At 48.0% G+C, this 25,515-nt stretch overlaps 3 protein-coding genes across 4 annotated transcripts in view; all 3 read right to left on the bottom strand.

Annotated features, from left to right (window-relative positions):
* LOC101733242 (oocyte zinc finger protein XlCOF6-like) overlaps positions 1-25,515 on the bottom strand; it is a 255,372-nt gene that overhangs the window by 177,325 nt on the left and 52,532 nt on the right. The window lies entirely within an intron of this gene.
* Positions 9,437-17,251, bottom strand: LOC116411609 (oocyte zinc finger protein XlCOF6-like). Of its 2 annotated transcripts, XM_031904205.1 has the most exons (4): positions 15,806-15,947; positions 15,022-15,126; positions 14,649-14,756; positions 9,437-12,093 (listed from the first exon to the last, which is right to left on the bottom strand). In XM_031904205.1, exons 1-4 carry the CDS (start codon positions 15,945-15,947, stop codon positions 9,527-9,529), a joined length of 2,922 nt encoding a protein of 973 aa, XP_031760065.1. In that variant the 3' UTR covers positions 9,437-9,526. The 2 variants fall into 2 exon arrangements, with proteins under 2 accessions (XP_031760065.1, XP_031760064.1); XM_031904204.1 differs by lacking the exons at positions 14,649-14,756; positions 15,022-15,126; positions 15,806-15,947 and adding an exon at positions 16,749-17,251.
* On the bottom strand, positions 19,754-22,829 carry LOC116411618 (gastrula zinc finger protein XlCGF26.1-like). The gene is made up of 3 exons (XM_031904275.1): positions 22,734-22,829; positions 21,909-22,016; positions 19,754-21,103 (listed from the first exon to the last, which is right to left on the bottom strand). Exons 1-3 carry the CDS (start codon positions 22,816-22,818, stop codon positions 19,935-19,937), a joined length of 1,362 nt encoding a protein of 453 aa, XP_031760135.1. The 5' UTR covers positions 22,819-22,829; the 3' UTR covers positions 19,754-19,934.

The raw sequence follows: 25,515 nt of genomic DNA, 5'->3' as shown, positions 1-25,515 counted from the left end.
ATTGTGCCAATGAATTGTACTCATATAATTATAGAAGGAATGGGCTTTAAGGTTGGTATGAGCAGCGTGCCACGGTTGGAGCTGATGTCTCTGTATTTGCATGAGCAGTTCTTTAAATGGGTGCTTCACCTTCAGCTTAATGTTTAGTATGTGATGGGACGGCCCATACCCTTTACCAGCTTAGTTGCCCTTCTCTGGACCCTCTCTAACTCAATAATGTCCCGTTTGAGCACTGGAGACCAAAACTGAACAGCATATTCTAGATGGGGCCTTACCAGCGCTCTGTAAAGGGGAAGAATAACCCCCTCCTCCCGTGAATCTATACCCCTTTTAATACAGCTCAATACCCTGTTTGCCCTTGCAGCTGCTGCCTGGCATTGCTTGCTACAGCCAAGTTTATTATCTACAAGGACTCCAAGCTCCTTCTCCATTAGGGATTTGCCCAGTGCAGTCCCATTAAGGGTATAAGTGGGGGCAGATTTTTACATCCCACCTTACGCTTATCCACATTAAATCCCCTCCTCTCCCTCGCTTGCCCAGGGGTTATTTAGAAGCGTTCCAGGCGGTGATTGTGCGACTTTCCATGTCCTCCATCTTGAGACTCACAGCGTAAATGGACAAAATGGAGGAAGTCATGTTTACATGCGTAATAGCGTGTGCTAATATTGCGTGCTATGAAATAACACATAAATATATCATGTGCTTTAAAATATCGCTTAAAAATATCATCACCAGATAAATGACGAGAATAAAATCGCTTCTTTATTCAGACAGATGTCTTTTTTGTGAATCGATCTTTAATTCTCCAAATAGTGATAATATTTTTAACGCATGCTATAAATAACACTCGGCCTTTAGTGACTCCGCCCCTATGACTGCTCACATAACAAACAATGCTCAATCCAACGCTAATGATCCCCGTGGGATGTTTATTCTGCACCGAACCCTCGGGGGAGACCACAAACTGCCACAATCGCCATAAATGATGGGACTTAAATACCATTCGCTGATAATAGGCCGCACAGAGGTTGTAGAACTACAACATATATTGTGTAATTGTGTCTGGATTTCATTACTCACTGTTTTACTCATTTGTACATGTTTATACTATGTTTGTCTCTCTTACATATCAACTGACTGTCACTTTACGCTGATATGCCAAGTTTAACATGTATTCTGTAGTAACTTTTCAAACTTGGCAAATAAATGTAAATGGTTGAATTTCTATTCTTTTGTGATGTTTACTGATGTATTTATTATACAGATTCCTGTTAATGTTCTTAAAAAAAATCATGAAAAATCTTGAATTTGTAGAAACCTTTTGATGTGTAGAGAGTGGTCAGCCGGGGTCAGCAACGGTCAGTCAGTGCAGTACAGAATCAGAGTGAATGTATGTATGTATGTATAACTTTATTTATAAAGCGCCACAAGGGTACGCAGCGCTGTACAGTCTTACAATATACACAATTACACACAGGGAGGACAAGTGATATAATAAATACAATAAATAAATATAAATACACAGGGAGTAAGTGCCATGGGGTATGAGACACAGTAGGAAGGAGGTCCCTGCCCCGTAGAGCTTACAATCTGAGTGGTTGGGTAACATACAGGCACAAACTGGAAGGTAAGAGGCATCAGGTATGGGCATTTGCCCTTAAGCGCAGGACTGGGTAAAATAATGTTTTAGTGCTCCAGAAGGTAACAGCTGAGTTTTATCTTAAAGAGAGTGGGTGAGTTTTCCCTACGGAGGGATTCAGGGATAGAGTTCCAGAGGGAAGGAGCAGCGAGATAGAAAGGGTTAAGACGAGAGAGCGCAGTGGGTGTGGATGGTGTAAAGAGACGGAGGCTCTGAGAGGAGCGGAGGAGATGACCAGGAACATGTAGGGAGACCAGTGAGGGAATGTAGTGAGGAGCAGGGAGACCAGTGAGGGAATGTAGTGAGGAGCAGGGAGACCAGTGAGGGAATGTAGTGAGGAGCAGGGAGACCAGTGAGGGAATGTAGTGAGGGGCAGGGAGACCAGTGAGGGAATGGAGTGAGGAGCAGGGAGACCAGTGAGGGAATGTAGTGAGGGGCAGGGAGACCAGTGAGGGAATGTAGTGAGGGGCAGGGAGACCAGTGAGGGAATGGAGTGAGGGGCAGGAAGACCAGTGAGGGAATGGAGTGAGGGGCAGGGAGACCAGTGAGGGAATGGAGTGAGGGGCAGGGAGACCAGTGAGGGAATGTAGTGAGGGGCAGGGAGACCAGTGAGGGAATGGAGTGAGGGGCAGGGAGACCAGTGAGGGAATGGAGTGAGGGGCAGGGAGACCAGTGAGGGAATGGAGTGAGGGGCAGGGAGACCAGTGAGGGAGTGGAGTGAGGAGCAGGGAGACCAGTGAGGGAATGGAGTGAGGGGCAGGGAGACCAGTGAAGGAATGGAGTGAGGGGCGGGGAGACCAGTGAGGGAATGTAGTGAGGGGCGGCGAGACCAGTGAGGGAATGGAGTGAGGAGCAGGAAGACCAGTGAGGGAATGTAGTGAGGGGCAGGGAGACCAGTGAGGGAATGGAGTGAGGGGCAGGGAGACCAGTGAGGGAATGGAGTGAGGAGCAGGGAGACCAGTGAGGGTATGGAGTGAGGAGCAGGAAGACCAGTGAGGGAGTGTAGTGAGGAGCAGGGAGACCAGTGAGGGAATGTAGTGAGGAGCAGGGAGACCAGTGAGGGAATGGAGTGAGGAGCAGGGAGACCAGTGAGGGAATGGAGTGAAGAGCACAGGAGGAGAATCCAGAAGAATAGCCAGTCGGTTTGGTGACCACATCGACTGAATCTTTTAACCTGCCCGATCGATATCTGGCCAATTTCAAGCCAGATATCGGTCAGGCAGGCCCCTCGTTTCTGCCCCTACACGGGCCGGATAAGCAGCCAAATCGGCCAAAGGGACCAATATCGGTAGCTACAATCGGCCTGTGTATGGGGACCTTAAGGCAGCAGAGCCTTGGGTGAACTACTCCCACTGAGCTCTCCTGGTTGGAGCCACAACTGCTCTTTCTAAATAATCCTGAACTAACTCACACTCCTAGAGCTGCTCTCTTACAACCTGTATATCTTGCCCACTGATTTGCCCTCATTGCCCTCCCTGCTCCACGACTTTTCGACTTTTCTCTACAGCTACAGGCGTTACTAAACAAAATTGCAGCTGGTGATTGGCTGTGGTGACAAGATGGAGTTTGCAGTGGGATTTTTTCAAGTATGTGATCGCCCTAGTGTGACGCAGCCTCCAGTTTTCAGGGAAATGGGAATTTTCAGAACAGTAGTTTTCCGAAAGTAACTGCTACGTGCGTAATATTGCGTGCTAATATCATGCACGGTGGAAAATATTGCATAAGGCGTAAATTATCGTAAATGCATTAAAAGATCGCTTAAAATCACTCATTGCCAGATAAATAACAACAAGAAGTCATGTGCCCTCTGTCACATGACTTCTGCACCTGGTGGGAAACCCCTCCTCTCCCTCCCTCCCACCACTGACCCCCAGCCTCTTATTTCCCCTCCCCCTTTACCTATTTGCCAATGATGAAAATAAACCAGACCAACTGCAGGGATAGTTTCCATGTTCCTTTATTTCATTCATTCTTTCCTGGAGTTAATGGTTAGAGTTTTATGTTTATTAGGGAAACTGAAGACACTTGAGGAATGACGTTCCAACTGTCCCATTCCCCTCAGCCCATTAGGGATATCAGGAACCGCTGCCATTTGGGTCACATCTCTGGCTCATTTGCCCCCAGCAATTCCCATTTTGCCCCAGTAGTAACTGTGTGAATCCCAGTATAATATTTGTGCTTCTCTGCCTGTACCCAGAAGCCCCTGCTGTGTATCAGCAATTGCACAGTGACTCCTCCCCCTGAGCGTCTCCTCCTCTTCCTCATGGTTTCCCTGCACTTTATATCTACAAATAATTTAAACCAGTGCTGTCCAACTGGCGGCCCTCGACCCCCCTCTGTGTGGCCCCCCACCTGTCTGGCTGCTTTGATGGCTTAACTTTGAGTAAGCATTAAATGGTATCAGTACTGAGATTAACTGCCCCCCTGCATGGTTCTCACCTCAGATTCAGGCTGTAATCCCCCTGTATTGTTTAAATATATAATCCCCTGTGTTGTTCACACCTTTTACTCTTTGCATTGTTCACCCCCTGCAGAGTTCCCACCTCAGGCTCAGGCTGTAATCACCCACATTGTTCCCCTGTTCCCACCTCAGGCTCAGGCTGTAATCACCCACATTGTTCCCCTGTTCACACCTCAGACATTGTATGTACTGCCTGGCAGCATAGGGTAGGCAGAGTATGGCACATAGGCAGCATAGGGCAGGGAGGGTATGGCACCCACAGGCAGCATAGGGCAGGCAGAGTATAGTACACACAGGCAGCATAGGACAGGCAGAGTATGGCATACACAGGCAGCATAGGACAGGTAGAGTATGGCACACAAAGGCAGCATAGGGCAGGGAGGGTATGGCACCCACAGGCAGCATAGGACAGGCAGAGTATGGCACACACAGGCAGCATAGGACAGGCAGAGTATGGCACACACAGGCAGCATAGGACAGGTAGAGTATGGCACACAAAGGCAGCATAGGGCAGGGAGGGTATGGCACCCACAGGCAGCATAGGACAGGCAGAGTATGGCACACACAGGCAGCATAGGGCAGGGAGGGTATGGCACCCACAGGCAGCATAGGACAGGCAGAGTATGGCACACACAGGCAGCATAGGACAGGCAGAGTATAGCACACACAGGCAGCATAGGACAGGCAGAGTATGGCACACACAGGCAGCATAGGACAGGCAGAGTATAGCACACACAGGCAGCATAGGACAGGCAGAGTATGGCACACAAAGGCAGCATAGGGCAGGGAGGGTATGGCACCCACAGGCAGCATAGGACAGGCAGAGTATGGCACACACAGGCAGCACAGGACAAGCAGAGTGCTGCCTGTGGGAGGTGAACCTGGCAGGGGTTTGTTCTGGGAGTTTGTTAGCAGTTGGAAATAGCCATTAAATGGTCCCTAAGGTGTGTAATTATATGCTGGGGGTTGCTGTGCTATCCACAGGGGAGGAGGAGGCATATGGATTTAAGGGTCTGTCTTAATATGACATAATATAATTCTTTAACATATGAATGATGGTTGATATCCCTGCAGCGACCATTGTGATAAAATGGGTGTGGTTTGAAGTGGGTGTGGTTTAAAATGGGAGAGTGGCCAAAACTGGCTTCCATTAGCGGCCCTCCACCATGTATGCGAGAGAAATTCCGGCCCTCGGCACCGCAGAAGTTGGACAGCGCTGATTTAAACTGTTGCTTATGTGACACCCCAAGGGATTATAACCCCCGTCCCGCTTACCAAGTACACAATCCCCTTGGTGTGACTCTGTTTGGCACTGAGATATATTATATGATCAGCTCACTAACCTGAAACAATTGGGCAGCACCAGAATAGGCTATAAGCCGGAGAAACACGGCTCTGGCAGAAGCTGCCTCCCTATGATCTCTGAAGAAAGCGGCTCACAAAGCGCCAGGGTCAGCCAGAAAATGGATAAAACTCGAACTTTATTTACATTCTTTAAAACCCAGCATGCCTGACGCGTTTCGTGCGTACCCGCACTTAATCATAGGCATTCTGACAGTAACATGCTATATAAAGCCTATCAATTAAGGATGTCACATTATTTCTTTCCTTCTCTTTATGTGTATAAAAATGAAACAGAACGAAGTAAAGAAAGACAGACTAACATGACATATACAATTCTCTGCATCACTTTGAGGGAACATAACAATTAATATCAAATATAGAATTTAAACCATGTGGTTGGCGCGTGCCCAGTGTAAATATCCATTTTACTGATTCCCACCTCGTTCCTCTGGGAACCCCCTGTCAATCATCTGGATCTGCAGCAAAGCCACATTACTATCGCAACAGCCAACAAAGTGCCTAGAAACTGGACTGTTACCTTTTTTTTGCAATATGTGCAATATGTTCCCGCATCCTATGTTTAAGTGGACGAGTGGTACAGCCCACATACTGAAGGGAACAATCCATACAAGCCAACAAATAGACCACATGGTGTGTGTTGCAATTAGCGTAAAAGCGCATATCAAAAGAACACTAGGGGGCTGATTTACTTATCCACGAATCCGAATCCCGAATGGGAAAAAATCGGATTGGAAACAAACATTTTGCGACTTTTTCGTATTTTTTGTGATTTTTTCGTCACCGTCGCGACTTTTTCGTAAGCGTTACGACTTGTGCGAATTGTTGTGACTTTTTCATAGCCATTATGACTTTCGTGAATTGTCGCGACTTTTGCATAGCCATTATGACTTTCGTGAATTGTTGCGACTTTTTCATAGCCATTATGACTTTCGTGAATTGTTGCTACTTTTTCATAGCCATTATGACTTTAGTGAACTGTCGCGACTTTTGCATAGCCATTATGACTTTCGTGAATTGTTGCGACTTTTGCATAGCCATTATGACTTTCGTGAATTGTCGCGACTTTTGCATAGCCATTAGGACTTGCGCAAATTGTTGCTACTTTTTCATAGCTATTATGACATTTCATATTGAGCGCTCGAAAAATTCGTGACAATTCACGAAAAAGTCGCAAAATACAGATGATTACGAAAAAAACGCATTCGGACGCTTTTCAGACATTCGTGGATTAGTAAATGTGCCCCTTGGTCACAGCGCTTTCAATAGCAGCGGAATGCTTGACATACGCACACGTAATGCATCTTCGCGCACCACAGGGATACGTCCCCTTAATGTCAAGCCATGTAGCTGTTGGAGATAAATAATTGGCCAAAGTGGGGGCTCTACGTGAGACAAATTTACAACCACAACTGGGGGTCATTGAGGAGAACTGGTAATACATTTTGAATGATCTTTTTGATTCTATAAAATTGCCTACTATATGTAGTCACAAAGATGGGAACATCTTTTTCGCCCTCCATCACAAAGGATCCCCCCCCCCCAACTCCACCAGCCATTTCCCCGGATTTTTTATGCAACAGAAGCCACCTGTCCATATTGAGCGTTTCCTCAAAGGCTGGTAAGAGGTGTTTTATAGTGTAACCCCGACTTAGAAAACGATCCCTTAAAGGAGACATATCCTATAAAAATGATGAATGTACCAGGGAATTATACTCCTCTAGATATAGAAGGATTGTGCTTAAAGTTGTGTTTCTGACTGATTTATTGAGAAATTCCCCCAAACCCCACTAGCCCCGCCCATCTGTTCCACTTCCTGCTGCCTCCTTTCCCAGGCTGTGCAGGGGGGCCGGCGGCACTGTAGGATAGGAACCAATCAGCAGCTAGGCTGACCTGATAGGAAACTGAAGCCTGTCTGTGCTTGTGTGAGTGCAGGGCTGTGATTGGCTCTCCCCCTCCTACTGTGCTTCTGGCAGGGACCGTTAGGACACGCCCACCCCTCATGTGAAACCCAGACAGGGACCTGAGAGGATCTATAGGGAGCTCCAATAAAGGGGCCATTGTTACAGATAGGGTTAATGTTTAGCCCAAAGGGAAACCAGCACCGGATATTATTCATAATTGCCTACAGGGTTAGGGGTTTCCCATTTATCCAATATGTCTCCTTTAACTGGCAGGATTGCTTAACGAAATCGGCCTCAGTACTGCAATTCCTCCTTAATCGACAACTGCCCTAACGGAATCCCTTTGAACAAATGTCCTGGATGACAAGAGTCAGCCCTCAAAATGGAGTTCCCCGCACAAGGCTTTTGCATCTGCTGCAGATTCAGATGATTGACAGGGGGTTCCCAGAGGAACGAGGTGGGAATCAGTAAAATGGATATTTACACTGGGCACGCGCCAACCACATGGTTTAAATTCTATATTTGATATTAATTGTTATGTTCCCTCAAAGTGATGCAGAGAATTGTATATGTCATGTTAGTCTGTCTTTCTTTTTTTCGGCTGTGTGTCCGGGCACAGCTCACAGCGCATGTGCGGTTGCGTATATGAAGCCGTTGATGCCATCTTTGTAAAGGTTTTCTAAATAGTTTCTATTCCCCCGACTACGATTCTGCCTTCTCCTTGCCGGTGCCTCGTATTTTCGTCTGTACTCTGAAAGTTTGCAGGACCCCAGCTTGGACCGCAGTGGAAAGTTCCGGGGTCCCAAAAGGGCGTCGGTGAAGACCGGGAAGGGCCGGGAGTTCCTGCTATACCGTAAGAGTCAGACATTACATCCAGCGGTCGCACACTGGTTCCTACCTAACTTGAACGTTATACACATAAAGAGAAGGAAAAAAATAATGTGATGTCATTAATTGATAGGCTTTATATAGCATGTTCCTGTCTCAGAATGCCTATGATTAAGTGCGGGTACGCACAAAACGCGTCAGGCATCTGGGTTTTTAAGAATGTAAATAAAGCTCGAGTTTTATCCATACTCTGGCTGACCATGGCGCTTTGCGAGCCGCTTTCTTCAGAGATTTGAGTTTGCTTCCTTGGGCTACGGGTTCGGGGCTCCAAGCACCCAAACCAATTTTCAGCATCGGTGAGTGCGTGTATATTTATGTGATCTCCACTAGGGATGTAGTGAACCTCAAAAAAAAAGTTTGCGAACCCGTTTGCAAACTTACGCCAAAAAGTGCGAATATTCGCGAACTTTGCGAACCCCATAGACTTCAATGGGAAGGCGAACTTTAAAACCTAGAAAAGCCATTTCTGGCCAGAAAACTGATTTTAAAGTTGTTTAAAGGGTGCCACGACCTGGACAGGGGCATGCAGGAGGGGGATCAAGGGCAAAATTTTCTCTGAAAAATACTTTGTTGACATAGCGTTGTGTAAAACCGCAAAGGCAGCTGGCAGACCTAGCGGAAATACGCAGCGTTTTTTGCTATTTCGTGCTATTAGCACCATGGAAACGGGATTTGCTTAAAAACACCATGTGTGGCTTGTGCGGAGTTTTTAGGCCGAGAAAAAATGCAGCGGAAAAACGCCACGCGAACCCAAATTGCAAACATATGCGAAAAGTTTGTGAACTTGCGAACACCCGATGTTCGCGCGAATTAGTTCACTGGCAAACAGTTCGCTACATCTCTAAACTCCACTGCATTTTTACTAGCATTTGAAATATTCGGCGAGGGACCTGGGGTATATACACCCAGGTCAACACTTGTTTTAGGTAAAGATTATTGTCTTTCACTTTGATCTCTTTTATAAATTGTCTAATTAAACTGTGTTAGCACACTATATATATATATATATAAACTTTACTAAATTGGGTGTATTCTTTGTGGATTTAGGTAGATTTAGTAGTCCCTGTATCTATGGGCTAAATATTTCTCCTTACTGTGCAGAGTTGGGGGTCACACTTGCCCATCATAAACTGAAACCATTTTACAGCCAAAGGTGTATGTTATTAGTATTATACAGCCCAGTGATGTTCCAGTGCTTTTAATATCCCACACCCCCAGGTTTCTCCTGAACATCTACTGGGTGTTTGTAAAGGGTGGTTTCAAGAGAAAACCTTATCCGACATTCTGTACAGGTGAACGGTGAAGTTTTTGGTGGCGATTAAGGTCAGATTTTGTAGTAAAACATTTCCCACATTCTATACAGGTATATGGTTTCTCCCCAGTGTGAGTTCTTATATGTAGATGAAGGTTTCTCTTTTCACGGAAACATTTCCCACATTCAGAACAGGTAAATGGTTTCTCTTCAGTGTGAACATTTTGGTGGCGATTAAGGTCGGGCTTTGTAGTAAAACATTTCCCACATTCTGTACAGGTGAATGGTTTCTCCCCAGTGTGATTTTTTTTATGTCTTTGAAGGTATCTCTTTTCAGTAAAACTTTTCCCACATTCTGTACAGGTGAATGGTCTCACCCTGGTGTGAATTCTTCCATGTTTGCAAACGCTGCCAATTTCTGTGAAATCCTTTCCGTCTCCTCTACAGGTGAATGGTTTCACTTCAGTGTGAATTTTTTGGTGCAGTTTAAGGTTTCCTTTTGTAGTAAAACATTTCCCACATTCAATACAGGCGAATGGTTTCTCTTCAGTGTGAATTTTCTGGTGCATTTCAAGGTTTTGTTTTCTAGTAAAACATTTCCCACATTCAGAACAGGTAAATGGTTTCTCTCCAGTGTGAACTTTCTGATGGCAATTAAGGCCGGTCTTTGAAGTAAAACATTTCCCACATTCTATACAGGTATATGGTTTCTCCCCGGTGTGAGTTCTTATATGTATACGAAGGTTTCTCTTTTCACTAAAAGATTTCCCACATTCAGTACAGGTAAATGGTTTCTCTCCAGTGTGAATTCTTTGGTGGTGTTTAAGGCCGGTGTTTGCAGTAAAACATTTCCCACATTCTAAACAGGTATATGGTTTCTCCCCGGTGTGAATTCTTTTATGTACACAAAGGCCTCCCTTCAGAGTAAAGCTTTTCCCACATTCGGTACAGGTGAATGGTTTCTTTTTAGCATGATATTTTTTGTGCACATGAAATGTGGATTTTGCAGAAAAACTTTTCCCACATTCTTGACAAGTAAATAGTCTCTTCCTCCTGTGAATTATTTCATGTTTGCATAGACTGCTCTTATCATTAATACTTTTCCCACATTTTGTACAGGTGAATGGTTTCACTTCAGTGTGAGTTTTCTGGTGCAGTTTAAGGTTTCCTTTTGTAGTAAAACATTTCCCACATTCAGTACAGGTAAATGGTTTCTCCCCAGTGTGAACCTTTTGGTGGCTATTAAGGCTGGTCTTTGCAGTAAAACATGTTCCAAATTTTATACAGGTGAATGGTTTCTTTTTAGAATGAGATCTTTTGTGTACGTAAAATGTGGATTTTGCAGAAAAACATTTCCCACATTTTGTACAGGTGAATGGTTTCTCCCCGGTGTGACATCTTTGATGGATTTGAAGGATTCTCTTTTCAATAAAACTCTCCCCACATTCTGTACAGAAGAAGGGTTTCTCTCCGGTGTGAATTCTTTGGTGAACTATAAGTTTTGCCTTTTCTGTAAATCCTTTCCCACATTCTGTGCAGCTGAATGGTTTCTCCCCTGTGTGAATTCTCTGATGATTTTTAAGAGAGCTCTTCTCAGGAAAACATTTCCCACATACTTCACATATGGAACACGTATGAACGGCCTGGTGCCAGAGAAGCATTTCCATATCGGGAAACATTCTATCACACTCACTACATACATAGGGATTGTTTTTGTGAGCCATTTCATGTTTCTGGAGACTGCTCCGATCAGAAAAACATTTCCTGCATTTTGTACAGGAGAATGGTTTCTCCCCTGTGTGAATTCTTTCATGTACATAAAGGCTGGACATTGAAGTAAAGCTTTTCCCACATTCCGTACAGGTGATTGGTTCCTTTCTCATGTGAATCGCTTGGTGATTTCTGAGGTTTCTCTGTGAGGTAAATCTTTTCCCACATTCCGTACAGGTGATTGCGTTCTCTTCCATGTGAATGATTTGGTGAGTTCTGAGGTTTCTCTGTGAACTAAATCTTTCCCCACATTCCGTACAGGTGACTGGGCCCTTTTCTGTATGAGTCAATTGGTGAGTTTGGAGCCTTTTCTCTGAAGTAAAGCTTTTCCCACATTCCGTACAGGTGATTGGACCCTGTTCCATGTGAATGATTTGGTGAGTTCTGAGGTTTCTCTTTGAAGTAAAGCTTTTCCCACATTCCGTACAGGTGACTGGGGGCCGCTCTATGTGAAGTTTCTGGTGCGTGCTAAGGTGGTCCTTTCTTTTAAAACATTTCCCACATTCTGTACAGGTGAATGGTTTCTCCCCTGCGTGGATTCTTATGTGTGTAACCAAACTCGGTAACAAAGAAAATCTTTTCCCACATTCTGTACAGCTGTATAGTTTCTCTCCAGAGTTTATTCTCCTGTGTGTCCCACAGAGGTGGGCGAGAAGATGACTATTCACAGTGAAGGTTTCCCCACACTTATAGCAGATAAAACCTGATCCATCAGAGCTTGTTAAGCAATCGCCATCTCTTGTGCCGGACTCCGAGTCGGTCTCTGGTTTGGGCAGTTCAGCAGAGTCTAAATTGGGTTCCGCCTTCATGTACCCCCCTAATAACAACAAACAGGAGAGAGCTGAGGGGGAATAGATATTATCTGTAAGGAACTGTTATATCCAACAATAAGGTACAAATCATGTAGTAAACCCCCTTCATTATATAGACAATGATACTAAACGATCCCTTATTTTAATGTGGAATAAAAATCTCCCATTTCGTTCTGACTTGGACCTGGAGGAACTGCAGTTTGACTTCCCTGGGTGAAGGGGAAGACCTCCAGCTGCACAGCCGGGATCTAGAAATCTGATGGGCAGCTCTGCTGGGAGTAAGGGAGAGACAGGGCCGTGTAAAGCTGGGAGTAAGGGAGAGACAGGGCCGTGTAAAGCTGGGAGTAAGGGAGAGACAGGGCCGCGTAAAGCTGGGAGTAAGGAAGAGACAGGGCCGCGTAAAGCTGGGAGTAAGGGAGAGACAGGGCCGTGTAAAGCTGGGAGTAAGGGAGAGACAGGGCCGTGTAAAGCTGGGAGTAAGGGAGAGACAGGGCCGTGTAAAGCTGGGAGTAAGGGAGAGACAGGGCCGTGTAAAGCTGGGAGTAAGGGAGAGACAGGGCCGTGTAAAGCTGGGAGTAAGGGAGAGACAGGGCCGTGTAAAGCTGGGAGTAAGGGAGAGACACGGCCGTGTAAAGCTGGGAGTAAGGGAGAGACAAGGCCGTGTAAAGCTGGGAGTAAGGGAGAGACAGGGCCATGTAAAGCTGGGAGTAAGGGAGAGACAGGGCCATGTAAAGCTGGGAGTAAGGGAGAGACAGGGCCGTGTAAAGCTGCGAGTAAGGGAGAGACAGGGCCGCGTAAAGCTGCGAGTAAGGGAGAGACAGGGCCGCGTAAAGCTGCGAGTAAGGGAGAGACAGGGCCGCGTAAAGCTGGGAGTAAGGGAGAGACAGGGCCGCGTAAAGCTGGGAGTAAGGGAGAGACAGGGCCGCGTAAAGCTGGGAGTAAGGGAGAGACAGGGCCGTGTAAAGCTGGGAGTAAGGGAGAGACAGGGCCGTGTAAAGCTGGGAGTAAGGGAGAGACAGGGCCGTGTAAAGCTGGGAGTAAGGGAGAGACAGGGCTGTGTAAAGCTGGGAGTAAGGGAGAGACAGGGCCGTGTAAAGCTGGGAGTAAGGGAGAGACAGGGCCGTGTAAAGCTGGGAGTAAGGGAGAGACAGGGCCGTGTAAAGCTGGGAGTAAGGGAGAGACAGGGCCGTGTAAAGCTGGGAGTAAGGAAGCGCCTCACCTTACTAAGTATAAAGCACAAGGGTCTCGCTCTAAGAATTAGTGAAACCTTTTTCTAAATCTCTAATCTTACCCTGTACAGCCCCCAGAATAACATTCTTTCTCCCTGCGTCCAGATTTATTTCTCTATTACAGTCAGTTCAACGGCAGCTCTTTAACTGTCTTCCTTGTTTAGTGTGAAGCCACGCCCCTTTTGATTTCTGAGCCCTCCCCAACTATGAATACCTTAAAGGACCAGTAACACCATTTAGACCACCCAGCCCGAATCAATCAACTTACACTTTTCACTCTGCTGCATGCTGCTTTCCTATAATATATCAGTAAAAAATCTAAATCACCACTTTTCTGTAGAGTATGTAGGGTCTTCACCATCTTGCAGGGCCTGAAAGCTGCTCCTCCCCTACTTGCGCGCTGCCGTCAGCATCTTCCTGGTTTTGAAAATCCCGCCTCCATGCGTCGCGTCGCTTAGCAACCAGTTAAGCTACTCTGCAACTGGCTTCCCTTCAGCGGCCATCCACCCACGTCTGCCACAAAGTCCCTTCCACTTCATATACGTCTTACCCAGCGCTAATTCCCTTCAGCAGCCGAAAGAGGAGAGACGCCGGGGGCTCGTACAGAGGGGTTAGTCGCCGTGATGACTTTCTTCAAAAATGTGTCCATAGCATGAAGAGGAGTATTATTGAGGATTTTTTTGGCTAAATAGTAGGTGAATAAGTACAATGCAGCTGGACATGGGTATTATTTAGAGGATGTAGTTTTATTTATTTAGTAAAATTTTTTTACTGTTACTGTTCCTTTAAAGAAGTGCCTACTGGGCATGCCTGAGTGAGTTTAATTGGAGCAGCGGCAGTGAGCATGCCCAGTTGGCACCTCTTTGAGGTTTTCATAGTCGCAGAGAGAAGTAGTAAAGGGGACAAGGAAGACAGTAAGGCTGATGCCCCACGGAGCGAGTTAGTTACCCACAATAGATCTCTGTTACCGCGGGCGACTAAACGCTCTGAAATGCCTTTCCACTGGCAACAATAGGAGTCGCCTGCGTATCCCTTAGGCTTTCTGAAGTCGCCCGAAGTTGCCTGCGGGAGAAAACTGCCTGACTTGTAATGAGTCTGCCCTCCTAGCAGCCACTCCTATAGTTGCCAGTTGGGGCAGTGAGTCCCCGCGGTAGGAGAGAGCTATCCCACGTGGCAACTGGCTCTGTGGGACATCAGTGTTTAGAGCTGCAGTTCTGCTGTGAGAAATCTCCATGCAGGGAGAAACGTATGTTATTCTGGGGCTGTACAGAGTCATTTTAATATAAAAGACTTAAATATCATTCAATGCTAAATTAATACGGTATACTTACCCCCATCAGTAAGTGGCGCTGCTGAGCTTTCCATTGGGGTCTGATGGTCCTCAGGGTCCGGTTCTTCTTTCTTTATCTGTAACATTTCTGGTTGTGGCTCTGGGGAACCTGCCAGTAAGTAATGGGCACTGTCATGTAAAGCTGGGAGTAAGGAATTATACTGGGAATTATGTCTGTAGGGCAGAACCTCCTGCTGGGGTTTAACCCTTCCTGTCCCCCCAGCAAAGCTGAGCTCTGTGTAACCAGATGGTCTGTGTCCTACAGAAACGTTACTCACCGGCCCCAGGAACGGGATCCATTTCCCTCTTTATTGTGGGCAGAGGCTCCTCAGTGTCCGGCTCTTCATTCTCCCATTTCCCCTCTAACATCTCACCCCCCTCAGTAAGTGGCACTGCTGGGCTTTCCACTGGGTTCAGTTGAGCGTCTGGTTCTTCTTTTATTCTTATCTGTAATATTTCCTCTTCCTCCTTTGGGAAATCTGCCAGTAAGGGAGAGACAGGGCCGTGTAAAGCTGGGAGTAAGGGAGAGACAGGGCCGTGTAAAGCTGGGAGTAAGGGAGAGACAGGGCCGTGTAAAGCTGGGAGTAAGGGAGAGACAGGGCCATGTAAAGCTGGGAGTAAGGGAGAGACAGGGCCGTGTAAAGCTGGGAGTAAGGGAGAGACAGGGCCGTGTAAAGCTGGGAGTAAGGGAGAGACAGGGCCGTGTAAAGCTGGGAGTAAGGGAGAGACAGGGCCGTGTAAAGCTGGGAGTAAGGGAGAGACAGGGCCGTGTAAAGCTGGGAGTAAGGGAGAGACAGGGCCGTGTAAAGCTGGGAGTAAGGGAGAGACAGGGCCGTGTAAAGCTGGGAGTAAGGGAGAGACAGGGCCGTGTAAAGCTGGGAGTAAGGGAGAGACAGGGCCGTGTAAAGCTGGGAGTAAGGGAGAGACAGGGCCGTGTAAAGCTGGGAGTAAGGAAGAGACAGGGCCGTGTAAAGCTGGGAGTAAGGGAGAGACAGGGCCGTGTAAAGCTGGGAGTAAGGGAGAGACAGGGCCGTGTAAAGCTGGGAGTAAGGAAGAGACAGGGCCGTGTAAAGCTGGGAGTAAGGGAGAGACAGGGCCGTGTAAAGCTGGGAGTAAGGAAGTGCCTTGGCGCCTTATTAATAGGGAAACGTTACTCACCGGCCCCAGGAACGGGATCCATTTCCCTCTTTATTGTGGGCAGAGGCTCCTCAGTGTCCGGCTCTTCATTCTCCCATTTCCCCTCTAACCTCCTTGGTTCCATCTCTGGAGAACCTGACAGCAAGGAACAGAAACCCACCATATAAAGCTGCCTGTGGGGCTGCGCTTGGGCCCCCCCTCTGATATTAGTGCAATAAATACATGTTGTACAGGGAGGGGTTTATCCAACCAGTAAACTGCCCCTCTCTATCAGCCCCTGCAGCGGGATTAACCCCCAGTCCCACAGCCGCCCCTCTCTATCAGCCCCTGCAGCGGGATTAACCCCCAGTCCCACAGCCGCCCCTCTCTATCAGCCCCTGCAGCGGGATTAACCCCCAGTCCCACAGCCGCCCCTCTCTATCAGCCCCTGCAGCGGGATTAACCCCCAGTCCCACAGCCGCCCCTCTCTATCAGCCCCTGCAGCGGGATTAACCCCCAGTCCCACAGCCGCCCCTCTCTATCGGCCCCTGCAGCGGGATTAACCCCCAATCCCACAGCCGCCCCTCTCTATCAGCCCCTGCAGCGGGATTAACCCCCAGTCCCACAGCCGCCCCTCTCTATCGGCCCCTGCAGCGGGATTAACCCCCAGTCCCACAGCCGCCCCTCTCTATCGGCCCCTGCAGCGGGATTAACCCCCAATCCCACAGCCGCCCCTCTCTATCAGCCCCTGCAGCGGGATTAACCCCCAGTCCCACAGCCGCCCCTCTCTATCAGCCCCTGCAGCGGGATTAACCCCCAGTCCCACAGCCGCCCCTCTCTATCAGCCCCTGCAGCGGGATTAACCCCCAGTCCCACAGCCGGCCCTCTCTATCGGCCCCTGCAGCGGGATTAACCCCCAGTCCCACAGACAGTGCAGGGAGGAGGAGGAGGAGGAGGAGGAGGAGGGAGAGGGAAAATCACTTACCCAGCAGCCCAGGGACACAGAATAAGGCAGTTACAGGAAGGGTTCAGCCTTTCCCTCTATCCGGTCTGAAACTAGAGAGAAGCACAAAGATCTCTCACCCCTCCCCCTGGGAAGGCAGCTCCGCCCTTTAGCCAATGAGCTGGTTCGGTTTCAGACCAATCAAACAATGGCTTCCCTCTCAGAGTTGTCCCTGCCCCAGAGAGGCGGCCATATTGCTGGTGGGCAGATGCAGATCAGGAGAGCTGGCAGTGCAGGAGCAGCCGCATGTGGGCACCAGAATAAAGGGAAATGGGATTACAGAGCTCAGTGGATCTGCCTGCAGAGTTTTACTGCTTTCTACTTGTTACTGAATAGAACTGACAGTGAGTGAGTGGCTGAGAGCAGTGCATGCTGGGTAGCTGCCAGGTTACAGACAGGGTTACAATATATTTCACTTACTTAATGCTTTTGCCTTTGGGACAGTGCAGACTCAGTAACTTCTACATGGGACATGTTACTGTACAGAGCAAGCAGTGTGGCAGCTCCTACGTGTTAAAGGGGTTAAATCAGTCAGAAACACAACTTTAAGCACAATCCTTCTATATCTAGAGGAGTATAATTCCCTGGTACATTCATCATTTTTATATGATATGTCTCCTTTAACAAAAGAGGTTTCATTCCTTCGGGTAGAGGAGCTGAACATTACTTGTAGGGAGCACAGAGAACCTGTCAGAAGTTACTAACGAACGGCTCTCAGGGGAAAAGCAGGGCTCATGGGGGAAGAAGGCATCATTTATTACCACATTCCAAAAGCTACAGTGTTAAAGGAGACATATCCTATAAAAATGATGAATGTACCAGGGAATTATACTCCTCTAGATATAGAAGGATTGTGCTTAAAGTTGTGTTTCTGACTGATTTATTGAGAAATTCCCCCAAACCCCACTAGCCCCGCCCATCTGTGCCACTTCCTGCTGCCTCCTTTCCCAGGCTGTGCAGGGGGGCGGCGGCACTGTAGGATAGGAACCAATCAGCAGCTAGGCTGACCTGATAGGGAACTGAAGCCTGTCTGTGCTTGTGTGAGTGCAAGGCTGTGATTGGCTCTCCCCCTCCTACTGTGCTTCTGGCAGGGACCGTTAGGACACGCCCACCCCTCATGTGAAACCCAGACAGGGACCTGAGAGGATCTATAGGGAGCTCCAATAAAGGGGCCATTGTTACAGATAGGGTTAATGTTTAGCCCAAAGGGAAACCAGCACCGGATATTATTCATAATTGCCTACAGGGTTAGGGGTTTCCCATTTATCCAATATGTCTCCTGTAAGAAATCTGCCCACCCCGGTCACTTTCTGTCTCCATGAAGTATGTTATACTGTAGCTCTCAGGCCATGTTTATGTGTATAGAGATTCTACATCACATCCCACTAACAGAGTATCTGCTTCAACTATAATATATTGAAGTTTATTTAATAGATCGCCTGCAATAAGTCAATATACTGGCCGGCCTTCTCACAAAGATTCCCATTGCCTGATACTATCGGCCATCTATGTGGTTTAGTTAAATATTTGTGCCTTTTCGAAAGTGCATAAAAGGTGGCAGTTCTGGATATTGTATTAATCAGGGTCTTTATATTCTCCTTTAGCCACAAGCCCTGTCTGAAATCCATCAGTAATTAGGTTGTTGTAGGTACTCCTAAAATGATTGGTTGGAGTCTACTATAGGACTGTTTATCATTAAGTTGCTAAAGGGCTTCAGTGATGTACATAAGTCTGGGCCATAATACTATATTGCCACCTTTATCTGAGGATTTAATGATAATATCTTCACAACTGGATAACTCACAAATGGCCTGTTGTTCACCTTTGCTAAGATTATTCGGACCCCAGGCAGGCCCGTCGGTAGTGCCCATACACGGCCGATTGCTGCTAAATCTGTCTAAAGGACCCATATCTGAAGCTAGAGTCGGCCCGTGTATGGGGACCTTTAGATTTGAATGAGATATCTGGATGAGTTCGTTCAGCTACAAATCAGATCAATCGAATTCTGGAATGGCAGTAGGTAAAGCTAAAGCAAGGGTTCCTATGTTCCGGCACAGCCATGATGGGGTTATCAAGTTTATTCATACCCTCAGCCTCATTTTTATTGAAGTGCTTCCTCAACAATAATTTGCGACAAAAAAAGAAATAGATCTTTGTACAGGTCAGATTTATTAGCATTGAGACTGGGGGGGGGGAAGATAACCCGTTTGAGAGTAGCTGACACTTTATAGGGGTAAGTCTGTGATTACTCAGGTTAATAATATGTAGAGCCTGGGGCCCCGCTGCTTCCTGCTCATTCCCCTCTCCCTCTGGTTCTGTCGGGGACCTGCAAGTCTTTTCCGATTTCTTAGGGTTCCAACCCCCCCGTCTGACTCTCTCAACTTTGTTCGATCTAAAAAAAGAAGAGGCCAGAGTGGGATTAATAGGCTCTATTCCAGCCATTCTCAACCTGTGGGTTTTCAGTAAAACACTTCCCACATTCTGTACAGGTGAATGGTTTCTCCCCGGTGTGACATCTTTGATGGATTTGAAGGATTCTCTTTTGCAACAAAACTCTCCCCACAAAACTCTCCCCACATTCTGTACAGAAGAAGGGTTTCTCTCCCGTGTGAATTCTTTGGTGAACTATAAGGGGCACGTTTATCAAAATCTGAGTTTAGCGCATAATACATAAAAACTCACCCACGTCCTATTCATTCCTTTTGGGACATTTAGAAGCGTATTTATCAATGGGTGAAAATTGGTGAGCTCACCAACTCATAAATACGCTTCTTAAAATTCCATAGGAATGAATAGAACACGGGTAAAGATGCCCATACACCTTCACACCTACGGGTGGGCGATATCGGGAGAATCCAGGCTAATTCGATCGTTTGGCCCTGGGGCCAAGCGAGTGAATTATAACGACGGGTATAGGCAAAGTCGAGCTGATGCGGTCCCCGATCCAACTAGATTTTTAAACCTGCCTGATCGATATCTGGCTGATTTCAGGCCAGATATCGGTCAGACAGACCCGTCGGTAGTGCCCATACATGGGCCGATTAGCTGCCGAATCTGTCTAAGGGACTGATATCGGCAGCTACTATCGGCCTGTGTATGGGGACCTTAAGTTATTAAGTTCGAAAATCACATTTAGATAAATCTGCCCCTAAGTTTTGGCTTTTCTGTTTATGTTTTCCCACATTCTGTGCAGCTGAATGGTTTCTCCCCTATGTGATTTTTAAGAGAGCTCTTCTGAGGAAAACATTTCCCACATACTTCACATTTGGAACACGTATGAACGGCCTGGTGCAAGCGGAGCTTTATCATATCAGGAAACATTCTATCACACTCACTACATACATAGGGATTGTTTTTGTGAGCCATTTCATGTTTCTGGAGACTGCTCCGATCAGAAAAACATTTCCTGCATTTTGTACAGGGGTATGGTTTCTCCCCTGTGTGAGTTCTGTGATGTACACGAAGACTGGACATTGAGGTAAAGCTTTTCCCACATTCCGTACAGGTGATTGGCTCCTTTCCCATGTGACTCATTTGGTGAGTTTTGAGGTTTCTCTTTGAAGTAAATCTTTTCCCACATTCCGTACAGGTGATTGCGTTCTCTTCCATGTGTATAACTTGGTGAGTTCTGAGGTCTCTCTGTGAGGTAAAGCTTTTCCCACATTCTGTACATGTGAATTGGACCTTTTCCATGTGAATCATTTGGTGAATTTGGAGCCTTTTCTCTGAAATAAAGCTTTTCCCACATTCCGTACAGGTGACTGGGTCTGATTCCATGTGAATCATTTTGTGACTTTTGAGTCCTTTCTCTGAAGTAAAGCTTTTCCCACATTCTGTGCAAGTGACTGGATCCTTTTCCTTGTGAATCATTTGGTGCCTTTGGAGTCTTTTCGCTAAAGAAAATCTTTTCCCACATTCCGTACAGGTGAATGGGTGCTGCTCGGTGTGAAGTTTCTTGTGCGTGTGTAGGTTGTCCTTCCTATTAAATGTTTTCCCACATTCTATACAGGTGAATGGTTTCTCCCCTGCGTGGATTCTCTTGTGAGTAACCAAACTAGGGAATAAAGAGAATTTTTTCCCACACTCTGTACAGCTGAATAGTTTCTCTCCGGAGTTGATTTTCCTTTGATACCCACAGAGGTGGGTGAGAAGATGGCTATTCACAGTGAAGGTTTCCCCACACTTATAGCAGATAAAACCTGATCCATCAGAGCTTGTTAAGCAATCGCCATCTCTTGTGCCGGACTCCGAGTCAGTCTCTGGTTTGGGCAGTTCAGCAGAGTCTAAATTGGGTTCCGCCTTCATGTACCTCCCTAATAACAACAAACAGGAGAGAGCTGAGGGGGAATAGATATTATCTGTAAGGAACTGTTATATCAAACAATAAGGGACAAATCATGTAGTTTTAAAAAAACACCTTTATCATATAGACCAGTGCTGTCCAACTGGCGGCCCACGACCCCCCTCTGTGTGGCCCCCCACCTGTCTGGCTGCTTTACTGGCATACCTTTGTGTAAGATCTAAATGGTATCAGTACTGAGATTAACTGCCCCCCTGGGGAGTAGAGACCTTGAATATACAGTGACTGGGGGTCCCTATACAGAGAAGGTGGGAGAGGCACAGTCAGACCCCACACACAGAACCTGCACTTATTGGGATGAGACCCACCTTATAGCATGTGAGGCTCACAGTATAGGAATGCACTGCGCCTAGAACATGGCTCCCCCCCCCCCCACTGGTACCTACCTTACACTGGTGCCCAATAGGGAACTATCTGGCAGCACTGAAACATCATCATAAACGCTTGGCGCTGCCTGCTATGGGCACAATAGTGCCGCTGGGATCCTCACTGCGGATCACTTCTTGTCTCTCTTATTTCTAGGGAAAAGCTCAGATCCCAGTGTGTGTTGTTACTCACTTTCAGTTGGTTTTTTTCACTTACTGGGAGACTGACCCATATGTCCAGTGTGGGTGGGATTATTAAATCATTAGGCTTGTGTGGTGCCACTCAAATAAGTCTATGGCCACTCAGCAAGTTAGGGGGGAAAATAACTCCCAGTGGGAAACATGTGAGCCGTGCCCTCCAGCTGCCCAGCCGGGATCTAGAAATCTGATGGGCAGCTCTGCCATAGATTGTCTTACCCCCATCAGTAAGTGGCGCTGCTGAGCTTTCCATCAGGGTCTGATGGTCCTCAGGGTCTGGTTCTTTTTTCTTTACCTGTAATATTTCTGGCTGTGGCTCTGGGGAACCTGCTAATAAAAACAAGACAGGGCCATATAAAGCCGGGAGTAGAAGCCATAAACAAATGAAAAAGCAAAGGCCAAAGAACAGATCCCTGCGGTCCCCCCACTAACACTGGTCCAAATAGAAAAAACTCCATTTACCTGACTCTGTGTAATCTATTCCTTCAGTCAGTTCTTTATTCAAGTAGACGTTTTATGTTCCAGGTCAATATTTCTTAACAGTAACCTTCTGTGTGGTACAGTATTATATGGTTTGAAAAAGTCAAAGTAGATCACATCCACTGCCATCCTAGAGTCTAGGTTTGTGCTCTACTCCTCATCGAAGGCACTGAAATTAGTCTGGCAAGAGCTATTATGATAAAAACATGCCTGCACAAACTTAAATAAATTACAAATCACAATTCTTTAAGTGTCTGACCCTTATTACCCCCTCCAAATGCTTTCCTACCACTGATGTCAGACTAACAGGCCTGTAGTTTTCAGGCTGAGAGTGGGATCCCCTTTCAAATATGGTATCACACAAGCAATTTACCAATTTCTCAGCACCATGGCAGACTTCAAGGAATCCTAGAAAATTAAATAAAGAATCGCAGAGCCAACTGACCTCCCTCAGATACTGCCCCTCCCCTTATTGCTTCATTTTTGTTTAAAAAATAATTTTGGATTTATTTAACTTCTTGCTACAATGGCCTTTTCATTTTGTAGTTTAGCTTCTTTACTTACCCAAACCAGAAAGCAGAGCTGCTGAGCTTTCCATTGGGGTCTGATGGTCCTCAGGGTCCGGTTCTTCTTTCTTTATCTGTAACATTTGTGGTTGTGGCTCTGGGGAACCTGCCAGTAAGTAATGGGCACTGTCATGTAAAGCTGGGAGTAAGGGAGAGACAGGGCCGCGTAAAGCTGGGAGTAAGGGAGAGACAGGGCCGCGTAAAGCTGGGAGTAAGGGAGAGACAGGGCCGTGTAAAGCTGGGAGTAAGGGAGAGACAGGGCCGCGTAAAGCTGGGAGTAAGGGAGAGACAGGGCCGTGTAAATCTGGGAGTAAGGGAGAGACAGGGCCGCGTAAAGCTGGGAGTAAGGGAGAGACAGGGCCGCGTAAAGCTGGGAGTAAGGGAGAGACAGGGCCGCGTAAAGCTGGGAGTAAGGGAGAGACAGGGCCGCGTAAAGCTGGGAGTAAGGGAGAGACAGGGCCGCGTAAAGCTGGGAGTAAGGGAGAGACAGGGCCGCGTAAAGCTGGGAGTAAGGGAGAGACAGGGCCGCGTAAAGCTGGGAAGGGAAGGCCGTAAAGCTGGGAGTAAGGGAGAGACAGGGCCGTGTAAAGCTGGGAGTAAGGGAGAGACAGGGCCGTGTAAAGCTGGGAGTAAGGGAGAGACAGGGCCGCGTAAAGCTGGGAGTAAGGGAGAGACAGGGCCGCGTAAAGCTGGGAGTAAGGGAGAGACAGGGCCATGTAAAGCTGGGAGTAAGGGAGAGACAGGGCCGTGTAAAGCTAGGAGTAAGGGAGAGACAGGGCCGTGTAAAGCTGGGAGTAAGGGAGAGACAGGGCCGTGTAAAGCTGGGAGTAAGGGAGAGACAGGGCCGTGTAAAGCTGGGAGTAAGGGAGAGACAGGGCCGTGTAAAGCTGGGAGTAAGGGAGAGACAGGGCTGTGTAAAGCTGGGAGTAAGGGAGAGACAGGGCCGTGTAAAGCTGGGAGTAAGGGAGAGACAGGGCCGTGTAAAGCTGGGAGTAAGGGAGAGACAGGGCCGTGTAAAGCTGGGAGTAAGGGAGAGACAGGGCCGTGTAAAGCTGGGAGTAAGGGAGAGACAGGGCCGTGTAAAGCTGGGAGTAAGGGAGAGACAGGGCAGTGTAAAGCTGGGAGTAAGGGAGAGAAAGGGCCGTGTAAAGCTGGGAGTAAGGGAGAGACAGGGCCGTGTAAAGCTGGGAGTAAGGGAGAGACAGGGCCGTGTAAAGCTGGGAGTAAGGGAGAGACAGGGCCGTGTAAAGCTGGGAGTAAGGGAGAGACAGGGCCGTGTAAAGCTGGGAGTAAGGGAGAGACAGGGCCGTGTAAAGCTGGGAGTAAGGGAGAGACAGGGCCGTGTAAAGCTGGGAGTAAGGGAGAGACAGGGCCGTGTAAAGCTGGGAGTAAGGGAGAGACAGGGCCGTGTAAAGCTGGGAGTAAGGGAGAGACAGGGCCGTGTAAAGCTGGGAGTAAGGAACTTACTAAATATAAAGCAGGGGTCTTCCTTTAATTTTTAGAATGCTACATAAACCCTGGCTACTTACCCCTATCAGTAAGTGGCGCTGCTGAGCTTTCCATTGGGGTCTGATGGTCCTCAGGGTCCGGTTCTTCTTTCTTTATCTGTAACATTTCTGGTTGTGGCTCTGGGGAACCTGCCAGTAAGTAATGGGCACTGTCATGTAAAGCTGGGAGTAAGGAATTATACTGGGAATTATGTCTGTAGGGCAGAACCTCCTGCTGGGGTTTAACCCTTCCTGTCCCCCCAGCAAAGCTGAGCTCTGTGTAACCAGATGGTCTGTGTCCTACAGAAACGTTACTCACCGGCCCCAGGAACGGGATCCATTTCCCTCTTTATTGTGGGCAGAGGCTCCTCAGTGTCCGGCTCTTCATTCTCCCATTTCCCCTCTAACCTCCTTGGTTCCATCTCTGGAGAACCTGACAGCAAGGAACAGAAACCCACCATATAAAGCTGCCTGTGGGGCTGCGCTTGGGCCCCCCCTCTGATATTAGTGCAATAAATACATGTTGTACAGGGAGGGGTTTATCCAATCAGTAAACTGCCCCTCTCTATCAGCCCCTGCAGCGGGATTAACCCCCAGTCCCACAGCCGCCCCTCTCTATCAGCCCCTGCAGCGGGATTAACCCCCAGTCCCACAGCCGCCCCTCTCTATCAGCCCCTGCAGCGGGATTAACCCCCAGTCCCACAGCCGCCCCTCTCTATCAGCCCCTGCAGCGGGATTAACCCCCAGTCCCACAGCTGCCCCTCTCTATCAGCCCCTGCAGCGGGATTAACCCCCAGTCCCACAGCCGCCCCTCTCTATCAGCCCCTGCAGCGGGATTAACCCCCAGTCCCACAGCCGCCCCTCTCTATCAGCCCCTGCAGCGGGATTAACCCCCAGTCCCACAGCCGCCCCTCTCTATCAGCCCCTGCAGCGGGATTAACCCCCAGTCCCACAGCCGCCCCTCTCTATCGGCCCCTGCAGCGGGATTAACCCCCAGTCCCACAGCCGCCCCTCTCTATCGGCCCCTGCAGCGGGATTAACCCCCAGTCCCACAGCCGCCCCTCTCTATCAGCCCCTGCAGCGGGATTAACCCCCAGTCCCACAGCCGCCCCTCTCTATCAGCCCCTGCAGCGGGATTAACCCCCAGTCCCACAGCCGCCCCTCTCTATCAGCCCCTGCAGCGGGATTAACCCCCAGTCCCACAGCCGCCCCTCTCTATCGGCCCCTGCAGCGGGATTAACCCCCAGTCCCACAGCCGCCCCTCTCTATCGGCCCCTGCAGCGGGATTAACCC

The sequence above is a fragment of the Xenopus tropicalis genome, chromosome 6 (assembly GCF_000004195.4).
Source record: "Xenopus tropicalis strain Nigerian chromosome 6, UCB_Xtro_10.0, whole genome shotgun sequence".
In the NCBI taxonomy this organism is placed as follows: domain Eukaryota; kingdom Metazoa; phylum Chordata; class Amphibia; order Anura; family Pipidae; genus Xenopus; species Xenopus tropicalis.
The sequence above is the reverse complement of the archived record's forward strand: the minus strand, read 5'-3'. Positions and strand labels throughout refer to the sequence as shown.